General features: G+C 38.5%; 1 protein-coding gene across 1 annotated transcript in view; it reads left to right on the top strand.

The window, feature by feature from the left end:
- Positions 1-1,117: 1,117 nt before the first annotated feature.
- LOC126187408 (transmembrane protein 214-B) overlaps positions 1,118-12,080 on the top strand; it is a 139,203-nt gene continuing 128,240 nt past the window's right edge. The window contains exons 1-3 of the mRNA XM_049928475.1: positions 1,118-1,409; positions 1,698-1,888; positions 11,788-12,067. Of these exons, the coding sequence (XP_049784432.1) occupies positions 1,286-1,409; positions 1,698-1,888; positions 11,788-12,067 (595 nt within the window). The 5' untranslated portion in view covers positions 1,118-1,285. The remainder of the gene's footprint in view (positions 1,410-1,697; positions 1,889-11,787; positions 12,068-12,080) is intronic.

Raw genomic sequence — 12,080 nt, 5'->3', positions numbered from 1 at the left:
TTCGATCACGTTGAACGATTCTCTTCAGTCGTCGTTGGACCCGTTCTTGCAGTATCTTTTTCCGGCCACAGCGATGTCGGAGATTTGATGCTTTACCGGATTTCTGATATTCACGTTACACTCGTGAAATGGTCGTACGGGAAAATTCCCATTTCATTGCTACCTCTGAGATGCTATGTACCATCGCTCGTGCACCGACTATTACACCACGTTCAAACTCGATTAAATCTTGATAACCTGCCATTGTAGCAATAGAAGAGATGTAACATCTGCGCCAGACACTTGTTGTCACATGGGCTTGCCGACCGCAGTGCCGTGTTCTGCCTCTGTATTTTAATAGCATGCCTATATCAGTTTCTTTGGCGCCTCAGTGTATATCTTTAATGTTGGTGTTGATATTAGTCAGGGATGACTTAAATCACCCCGTTCTCATGGGGGTTCGCTATACCGGATTTCGTAAATCGATTTCCCAGTAAGGCTTCTGGGTGGTCATGTAAACATTTCAAAATCGATTCTGGTTGCTGGTTTTCCAATTCCGCAGTCAAATTTCGCTTCCATGTAAACGCAACTGGTTTTGAAATGTGCTGTCAAGTTTCGTATTGTTTTTAAAATTTTTCGGCTAATATGGATGGAATGCCTTTTTGTACAGTGAAGGAGAAGTAGAAATATTAGACTGAAACTGTTTACACATCGTGTAAAGAGAGAAATTGCGATTGTGTTGTTTAAATCCTAAACTGTATCAGCTGTTTTCCAGCCGCCATATTTCACAGGCCAGCAAATCCGCTACAGACCATAACAAGTAAACACCACAGCGAGAAACGATTACCTAAATTCCATTTCATCTTTCGGAAGTGCCGTATATAAACGAAGAATGATGATATTGTTATTTGCATTTTAATATCACTATACCGTTCATATAGATTATTATCACATATACAGATACGCGCTTATCTGTCTTTGACTAGAAACTATCCCCACAGAACCATAAACTATTTTCAATATAATAAACAACACCATGCCTTCTTAGTTTTGAAAGCCGCTACCTGTCACGCCCTTTCTGGTCATTGACATCATGATGGGCGTCGCATTGTTGGCTGGCCTGAAAGTTTTGCCAACGTGACTACGGAGACGTGACATACATGTGAACATCTTTGCGCTGTTTTGTCAGTTTAAATACACTACCAGGCACGTGTGTTGACAATAATTGAACTCCGAATTTGGAGAGCTTGTTAAGTTACTGATATTATTAATTAATAACTAGAAAGAGCAAAATACTCTCTATACAATGTCTGGTCAGTGGGAATTTGTGGGTAAAACTAAGCAGAAAGCAAATGGTCAGGCAGTCAAAAAACTCAGCAAGAATGAAAAAAAGAAATTTGTAGAGAATGCACCTAAAGTTGAAGACATTCGTAAGTTTTCATTACATATTACCCAATAATTGAACCAGAAGCTGCAAAATATATTGAATATTACAAAATTTATATCATAGTTTTATAAGATATGTTGCGTTATCCTCTTCCAGATGTGTTAATTAACGAACTAATTGTTGCCTTTCGTATGTCGTTATCGACGTCGTCTTTGTCATCTATATTGGTACTACTTCCAGTGAAAAATTGTGTGTTAAATGTGATTGTATGGTAACTGCGGTATACTAGAAGGAAAAAAGACAATTTAATGATTTTATGGTTATATTACAGTTCCTCTATCGCAAGTGAAAACGCTGTACAGTGCCTTGGATAAAGAAAACAGGAAGCCGCAAGGAAAGGAAAGTGTCGCTGTAAAAGAAAACGGTGAAAAGAAACAACCTAAGAAGCAGCCAGAGAAAAAGAAGGAAGCCCCAAAAGAAAAGATTGCACCTCCAAAAAATATTGAGGCTGCTGTGAAACTGGTGGGTTTGATTGTAGTGATACTATAAAATTGGTTTACTTTTTGTCTGCCTGTGGGGGGGGCCTAATTATGTATGTCAGAAATGTTGTTCCGCTGCAGATACTGATATATGGGTATACATGAGTTCATCAGAAATAAGTGTGTTTCTTTTTTTATGTGCACATTTATGACACTATCACAAGTCAGGATATAGTAACACAAGTATGGGTATACCAATCTACCATTCATTCTCAGCAGTAATTCATCATTTACTGTAGATTAATGGTCATTTTTTATGTTAAGAATATGCTACCGCTTAGTTTGGAGCAGGCTCTGTTACATGTTTTTCTTGCATCACAGGGTTGTGTGCATGTGTAAAGTGTCACTGCTGTGTGTTCCATTTTTATAGAGACCTGTAAACTGAAAGTCATTTTGTTTGTTTGCAGTGTATTATTTGTGCAGATTTCATGTAGGCCCTGTAATTTTTTACCGCCATTTATTCTCCGTGAAATAGACCTTTACAGTTTTCATAATCCATGTTGTGTCCACCCTCCTCGTGTGTGTGTGTGTGTGTGTGTGTGTGTGTGTAGCATTCTGGAATGCGTTGGGCAAGTGCATATAGCTTAATATAGCTTATTATCTGGAAAATTTTATTATTGGGGAACAACAGTCCTAACATTCCTAGGAATGGCAGTGGACATAGGGGATAGAAACTGTGATTTGTAAGTATTGTGCTGGAAAATGTGGAGAAATTTCAACCCAGAAATGAAATACAGACATTCTATAGATTACTAAATAGGGAGGAGATAAGACACACGCAGTCTGGAGGTTAGGGCTGAAGGTAGGAAAGAGGTGACATGTAAAAATGTCAAAATGAGTAAATCCATAGTTCTTCTGGTTGTGACCAATTTGTGACAGCATTGATACCATTTTAACTCCAAGTTTAGATAAGTATCCACACAATGACTGGTAATTAGCTGTTGGAGAACAGATGAACTGTGGAAGATTACACTTGAGAGTTGAGTTTTCTTTTGTTATGAATACACAATTAACTCCACCTTTCATTCAAAGACACTGCATAATGTCTCTTTCATCTCCAGACACAATATTTGCTCTTTCCTCAACAAGGAAACTCCTTAAACAGAATATTTTGATGTAGAGTCAAATACATTGAAGAAATCAAGGGAGAGTCCCTACCTTCGTTTGTTAATCAAGTACATTAATCATACATTTAACAATTTATTACAGCTGTTTTAGTTATTGTGATTTCACTTGGTGTATGATCCTTCATGTAGAACTACGTGCTTTGTCAGTTTATTTCACACTTGACTCTTCCTTACTCTTGATGCAGGTATTTACTTTAATATTTTTTTTAGTTTGTAAACCTTGTTACAGGTAACAACCAACTTATTTTTCAGCTATGATGAATATATTTCTTCTTCTGTTGATACATTTGTTAATGCTAGAGATGTTACCACATATTGGGAAAAGAAAAAAAAAAAAACAGCTGTAACCGAAACTGAAGAAAGGAACATTAAGGCAGTTGGGATAAACTTATGTGATACAGAACATGATTTGAGAGACAGAAGAGAGCATACCAAATAATGTTGGAATCGAACCTAGATGATTAAGCTTCTCTTATTTTCCACACTTGAAAAATAATTTTACTGATCTTTGGACTAATAAGAATGAAAATGGGAGATGTAAAGATTTATTAGATAAAGTGAACTTGAAACAAACATTTATCAACACCATTTTATGATATAAACTCTGAACAATTTCAGTTCAAATGAAATACTAAAATATTTTTGAACTGTTACTGAAATTATGAACATTTGCTAGGGGAACGGAATGTGGCAGTAGTGCATCATGCGTTTTAGAAAGTTGATGGGTTTAAAACGGAATAGGCCTGTAAGTGTGCTATGCACAGTACATAAAATCTGTGCAAAGATAGTACAGAGAAAAAAGGAAAAGAAAGCAGAAGCAATTATAAATGTTGCACAGAATGATTTATGTGAAATCAAAACAATCACAAATTGTGTTTTCACTGTGACCTAGCTAATAGAAAAATGTTAAGAATGTAATTCATCTCCTTACACTGATCAGCCAAAGCATTAAGACCACTGCCCACCGCAACATTGGATGCCACCTGATGACACAGTGGGCACCTGACGTGGTGAGAAAAGTATGTAAGCAGAGTAGACACGGATGGGGGATCACCCTAGTGAAGAAATGGGTCGCCTTCACAAATGCCGTCATTGGGGCGAACTGTGGCTCGAAATGTACAGTGCACCACGGACATAGGCTGGTGGGGGCAATTATATGGTATGGGAGACATCTCCCGTGCTTGCATGGGACCTGTGGTAGTAATCAGAAAACACTCTGACAGGTGCAAACCACCTGCATCCCTTCATATTTGATGTTTTCTCCCACAGCGATGTCATCTTTCAGCAGTATAATTGTCTGTGTCTCTGAGCTAGAACAGCACTACAGTGCTTTGAAGAGCATTACAGTGAACTCGTGTTGATGTCTCGGTGGCCAAATTCGCCAGATGTAAATCCTACGGAACCCATCTGGATTGCTATCAGGCGCCATAAGTGCGTACACAAGTCAATGACACGCTATTCACATGAATTATGTGACCTGTGCATAGACATCTAATGTCACATACCTCCACAAGCCTACCAACCAAGCGTCAGATCCCTGATATGCAGAATCAGTTATGTATTTTGTTCCAAAGTTGGACAAACAAGCTATGAAGCAGTTGGTCATAATGTTTTGGCTCATCATTGTACATTGATTGCTCAAATAAAATAACATTGTGATTGACAGATTTTTTATAACACTAGTTTAGATGCAATATACTATGTAAATGGTCAAGTGATTTTAGCTGAAACAGAAAATTACATAAAATGTGGTCTGTATCTGCATGTGAACGTAACAAATAAGTAAAAAGCTTTCAGTGGCCAAGATTGGCAAAATACTTATTTATTTTTGACAGCCAGTTTACTCAGGCTTTGCTGTCATCATTTGGTCTTCAAAAATTGTTACAATATGGGAACATTGTGACTTAGAACCTCATGCCATGCTGTCATGTTAGTGGATATAATGTGGCACATTATGCAAAGGTTTGTCTGAAATAAAATGTTTACAATCAGGAAACACCTTGTGCACATGGCCCTGTTCGTATATGTAGCTCGCACAGATGATTGTTAAAAATTTAAAAAACACAGTAAACTGTACAACAGCACAGCTGTTCACATTAGCTTGACGTGTGCCTTTCATTGATGAATCATCTTAGTCGCCACATGTGGTTCAGTTCATATGATGCTGTACCATACGTCTAAGATTGTTCGTAAGTGAACGGAACATGTCAAGCTAACGTAAAAAGATGTGGTAGTGTACATTTTACTTTGTATTGTGTTTTTTAACTTTTAACAATCATCTGTGAGCACATGACCATGTGCAGAACGTGCTGTTTGGTTGTAAATGTTTTATTTCTGACAAACCATTGCATAATGTGCTACATTTTATCAACTAATAAGACAGCCAGGCATGATGTTCTAATTTGCCATGTTCATGTTTTGTAACAATAATTTTTGAAGATCAGAAGATGACAACAGAGCCTGTTGAAACTGGTTGTCAAAAATAAAGTAGTGTTTATGCGATCTTATCTGTAGAAAGTGTTTTACCAGACACAACAAATCACTCCTCATTTCTCAACATGAGAAATTTCAGTTAATAAAGTGATGACATTAAAGTGTGTGAACCAATTAGAACTGAAGTAGTCATTAACAATGAAGTACTAGGGAAACATTAAAAATTCCTTTATCTTGGTTATGATGTCATTACACATCAAATGATGATGTCAGTGCAGAATTACTGAAATTCTAGCAGTATGCGCCACAATCAAACCGAGTTTTAAAAACAGCAGAAGAGATAGATTGCTTAAATTATATAAAGCAGTGGTTGCACTTAGCTTTTTGCATGCAGTTGAATGTCTGTATATGTGCAGATGGATGAGTGATTGTGTGCGCGAGTGTATACCTGTCCTTTTTTCCCCATAAGGTAAATCTTTCCGCTCCGGGGATTGGAATGACTCCTTACCCTCTCCCTTAAAAGCCACATCCTTTCGTCTTTCCCTCTCCTTCCCTCTTTCCTGATGAAGCAACCTTGGGTTCCCTTAAAACCGACATCCTTTCGTCTTTCCCTCTCCTTCCCTCTTTCCTGATGAAGCAGTCTCGTTTGGTAAGTCACAGCGTCTTTGTTTTTTTATATATATTTTTCCCACGTGGAATGTTTCCCTCTATTATATTCATATATTTATCTTCTGTACTATATAGATTTCAGCTTTTGTGCCATTACCAAGTACAATGCTAAAAGTTTTTAGCCCATTATTGTGTCATATCTGTTAAGACAGTTCAGAGAAGGTTAAAAAAAATAATACATGTCTTTAAGATGTAACTTACATGTTGAAGACATGTGTTACTCTTGCTTACCTGCTATGTGCTGCCTTTACAGGTATGACATAATAATGGCCTAACAACTTTTAGCATTGTACTTGATAATGGCATACAAACTGAAATCTATATAGTACAGAAGATAAATATATCTAAAAAGAAAGATGATGAGACTTACTAAACAAAAGCGCTGGCAGGTCGATAGACACACAAACAAACACAAACATACACACAAAATTCAAGCTTTCGCAACAAACGGTTGCTTCGTCAGGAAAGAGGGAAGGAGAGGGAAAGACGAAAGAATATGGGTTTTAAGGGAGAGGGTAAGGAGTCATTCCAATCCCGGGAGTGGAAAGACTTACCTTAGGGGGAAAAAAGGACAGGTATACACTCGAGCGCGCGCGCGCTCACACACACACACACACACACACACACACACACACACACACACACACACACATCCATCCATCCATCCATCCGCATATACACAGACACAAGCGGACATTTGTAAAGGTCTTTACAAATGTCTGCTTGTGTCTGTGTATATGCGGATGGATGTGTGTGTGTGTGTGTGTGTGTGTGTGTGTGTGTGTGTGCGAGTGTATGCCTGTCCTGACACATAATCTTAAATTTTTCTGTAAAAACTGAATAAAGTGTAAAGATTTTAAATATTGCATTTGGTGAGTCTGCTGCCAGTAAATCAAGGGCTTACCACAGGTACAAGAAGGTGTTTATGATACATCAGCTGACAAAATTGTGAAAAAAGTAAAGAAATGCTTATGAATGATTGTCGAATCACAATCGGAGAAGTCGCTGATGGTGTTGGCATATCAGTTGATTCATGCCATGAAATTTTTCAATGAAAACAATCAATTTTTGACAAAATAATGTAACTGGGTATGTAAAAAATCTCACAAAGTGGCGACAGGAAAAAAAAAGCACAAAAAACACACACATACACACACACACACACACACACACACACACACACACAGATATATATGAATATAATAGAGGGAAACATTCCACGTGGGAAAAATATATCTAAAAACAAAGATAATGAGACTTACCAAACAAAAGCGCTGGCAGGTTGATAGACACACAAACAAACACAAACATACACACAAAATTCAAGCTTTCACAACAAACGGTTGCTTCATCAGGAAAGAGGGAAGTTGAGGGAAAGACGAAAGGATGTCGGTTTTAAGGGAGAGGGTAAGGAGTCATTCCAATCCCGGGAGCGGAAAGACTTACCTTAGGGGGAAAAAAGGACAGGTATACACTCGCGCACACACACACATCCATCCGCACATACACAGACGCAAGCATACATTTGTAAAGGCAAAGAGTTTGGGCAGAGATGTCAGTCGAGGCGGAGGTAAAGAGGCAAAGATGTTGTTGAAAGACAGGTGAGGTATGAGTGGCAGCAACTTGAAATTAGCGAAGGTTGAGGCCTGGCGGATAACGAGAAGAGAGGATATACTGAAAGGCAAGTTCTGGCGGATTTTTCCCACTAACACCGACCTGTCAGTACTCCGGAGATGGGAACTTGCCCTTCAGTATATCCTCTCTTCTCGTTATCCGCCAGGCCTCAACCTCCGCTAATTTCAAGTTGCCGCCACTCATACCTCACCTGTCTTTCAACAACATCTTTGCCTCCTTACCTCCGCCTCGACTGACATCTCTGCCCAAACTCTTGCAACTACAAATGTCTGCTTGTGTCTGTGTATGTGTGGATCGATATGTGTGTGTGTGCGAGTGTATACCTGTCCTTTTTTCCCCCTAAGGTAAGTCTTTCCGCTCCCGGGATTGGAATGACTCCTTACCCTCTCCCTTAAAACCCACATCCTTCCCTCTTTCCTGATGAAGCAACCTTGGGTTCCCTTAAAACCCACATCCTTTCGTCTTTCCCTCTCCTTCCCTCTTTCCTGATGAAGCTACCGTTTGTTGCGAAAGCTTGAATTTTGTGTGCGCGCACACACACATATCCATCCTCACATACACAGTCACAAGCAGACATTTTGGTAAGTCACATCATCTTTGTTTTTAGATATATTTTTCCCACGTGGAATGTTTCCCTCTATTATATTCGTATCATTAATTTGAACCCAACAATTACGTTTGTTATTGTCACTGTTGCATTTCGAAATCTTTTCTGTCATCTTATTTTCAGTTTTTGCAAGAAGTTTTACTTTGTATTCACCTTCTCCTTTTTACCGTAATCTACCATACAATTTTATCCCGCCTATACATACTCAATAATACGTAACCCACTTCCAAACCATAACCAAAAAATTTTTTTTTCCGCTTTCAACACTACCGCTGCTATAAAATCCACCGTTTCCAGTTCACAAACAGTTCCTTTCACCTATTTAACAACCATTTAGGCTAGTTCTAATAACTTTTGCTTTATTTCCATTTCCGTTTTTACCACATCACTGATCATTTTTAGCCGCTTCCCAGGTTTTAACATCATTATTTCTTCGCCAGACAATTGTTAGCATCATTTTCATAATCTGCCACCACAAAACCACTCCTTTTCATACATTTACACGCAGTTTTTTCGAAATTTTCCTGAATTTCTCCACCCTTTAATGTGTTTTGGCGGCAACACAACCACCTAACCTTTGTGCACATCATTGTCTACCAGCCCAAGTTCACCACAGGATCAACATAGCCCAGCTTTTACCAACACTTTTTCGCCTTTTTTCACACCTTTTTTTCACACCAGATCTCCAGTTGCTTTCTAGTTCACCTTTATCTCTCCCCATATATTTTTATTTTCATTTTCACTTCAGCCTCATGTTACACTGTCCACCTTCTAATACCATGTCACCCTCACAACACCCCCACAACGACCCCATTAAGTTTTATTTACATTGCCTCCGCAAATGAAAAATGTCTGCTTGTGACTGTGTATGAGGGGATGGATGTGTGTGCATGTGAGCGAGTGTATACCTGTCCTTTTTTCCCCCTAAGGTAAGTCTTTCCGCTCTCGGGATTGGAATGACTCCTTACCCTCTCCCTTAAAACCCACATCCTTTCTTCTTTCCCTCTCCTTCCCTCTTTCCTGATGAAGCAACCGTTGGTTGCAAGAGCTTGAATTTTGTGTGTATGTTTGTGTTTGTTTGTGTGTCTATCAACCTGCCAGCGCTTTCGTTTGGTAAGTCACATCATCTTTGTTTTTAGATATATTTTTCCCATGTGGAATGTTTCCCTCTATTATATATAAAAGGAGGTTGTAATTAGGCAATCTTTCAAAACCAGTGGCTCTTTCTTCAGGAAGAAGGGTTGAAGGGGAAGGATGACAGGTGAAGGAAAAAGAACTGGAGAGGTCTGGGAAAAGGGGTAGGTTTTGGGAAAGTCACAGTGTCCCACAGTTTTGGATGACTTTCCCAAAATCCAACCCTTTTCCCAGACCTCTCCAGTCCTTTTCCGTCACCTACCTTCCTTTCCCTTCAACCCTTCTGGCTGAAGGAGGAGCTACTGGCTCCGAAAGCTTGGCTAATTGTAACATTCTTTTGTGTGTGTTCTACCACTGCTTGGTGAGTAGATTTTTTATCTATCCAATTACATTATTTTGTCATGACATTTTGGCTGTGGGATGTATGACAGCAAAAATTATTCTGGAACTAATTTCAAACAAAAACTGGCGAATGCAAGTTTATTTATTTATTCATTCATTTGTCCTTGGACCATTGAGTACAACAGTATTTGACGTGTCATATGCAATACAAAAATAATAAATACAAATATTAAACGTAGGGGATAGGATCAGGCAAAGATAGGGTAGGAAGTTGGCCATGACCTAATCAATGGAACCATCCTAGTATCTACTTTAGCAGCTTTGAGAAACCATGGAAAACCCAAGTCAGGATGGGCAGACAGTGCACAAAGCCCTCTCCTTCCAAATGTGAGTCCAGTGGATTCACTGGCTTAGTCTTCCACAAAGATATTACAATGTCAAAAGGAAAACAATGGTATAATAGAATATGATATTTTGTAATATTTCACTTCTAAAAAAGAAAAACCCATGACCACACTATACAACACTGCTGAAAAGTATGACACATGAACATCTGGCAACACTGTCCATCCTAGTTAATCTTGCTCCTGATACCTTCTCTGAGGAGGTGTATTGCACTGCACTTAGAACAGAGAATCAGTAGCAGAAATGTTATAGTGCAAAGACACACACAACACACTTATACATCAGTAAACAGATTAAAAAGTACATGACAATGAGGGCTAGCAATCCTATAAGCTAACATACTCACTTCTCAACAACAAATCATTGAGTGTTCAGAAGTCACTAGATGAAGTTCACAACAATGCAGAATCATGTAACAAGTGATGAAACATTACTTTACAGATCTGGCATTGAACTAAGGGTTAGTTGTACCAGTGGAAGCATTCTGGATCACGAGGACTGAAAAAAGATCGACAAGTGCAGTCAAAAGTGAAGTTTATACTCACAAAGTTATCCAATTTTAATGGCATATTGCCACAAGTTGAATGATCAGTAAGAGGTAATGCTTAAAATTTCAGAACCATTTGCTTGAAACCATCTGAAAAATGAATAAATAAAAGCCCAAGTTTGTGACAAAACATTTTCTGCCATTTGCACAATGATAATGCACCTGCTCACACATCATTACTTATAAAGAAAGCATAAAGTGCCATTGTTTTACAAGGCTAGTTGAGATTAAAAATGAACAACTGAGAGAACTAAAAGCTGTACCAACTGTCGAGTTCCAGAAGTATTTTGGGGACTGGAAAAAGTTCTTGTTTTGAAGGGGAAGACATTGATATAGACAAATAACATTTTTTTTAATATGCCCTCTATGTGTACTTGATGATACCATGTTCTTCAACAGCAGATTTATCTAGCACAAAGCAATCAGAAATACAGTGTTGAGCTTAGCCAATGTAGTGGCAACCACACTTTCACTGAATGCTGTAAATGCTTGGAATACATAGTCCTTACTGGTCTTGGACAGATTTCAGCATTGTCAGTGAAATAAAGGCATCATATTGTAGTTTTCAGAATCCTGGCGATCTGTGATGAGCAGCCCACCATACAGTAGGAACACTAATAGATACCTGTTACCTTCTTCACTTGTGTCTTGCGAGAATGATTGTTTTGAATCTTCGAAGAGCTATTCTTGTACAGTGTTTTGATCTTCGAGGAACCATTCTTGTACAAGCTCACTCTTGACTACATCAAACAGTGATCTAGGAATCTATGTATTATGTTACTATCATGAAGGACAAAGTGAATTTTGCAATTGTTGGAATGTTTCTTAATACTACATCTTTGTTGTTTGATGAATGACCTCTACTTATTTTATGAAATTTGCTAGCAAAGAGTTGCATCTGAGTCCATGAAATTATGAAGATGAATTTGACAGTTGCATTCTTGTTGACATTGAGTATTTGAAGGATATGATATCTGTTTTAGATTAAAGCTGATGAATTAGATTCTGAAATAAAGATTGGGCAAGCAAGATTTGCAGAAGCACCATTAGTATGGCTTAAAGGAATTGCTATTTACTGCAACAGCAAGCTATGTGTGGAGCACAGTCCAGTATTCCAAGGAAAACCAAACGAATACCCTCTGAGCTTGCTGTCAGGGGAGGTTCGTGAACTACTAAGAAGAGCCATCAAAGATGCTGGGGAAGGAGTTATTCAGTCATACTATGAATGGTGTCTGACGTCAATGGCAAATGATATGACAAAAGGTACTTATGCAAT

The sequence above is a fragment of the Schistocerca cancellata genome, chromosome 5 (assembly GCF_023864275.1).
Source record: "Schistocerca cancellata isolate TAMUIC-IGC-003103 chromosome 5, iqSchCanc2.1, whole genome shotgun sequence".
NCBI lineage: Eukaryota > Metazoa > Arthropoda > Insecta > Orthoptera > Acrididae > Schistocerca > Schistocerca cancellata.
The sequence above is the reverse complement of the archived record's forward strand: the minus strand, read 5'-3'. Positions and strand labels throughout refer to the sequence as shown.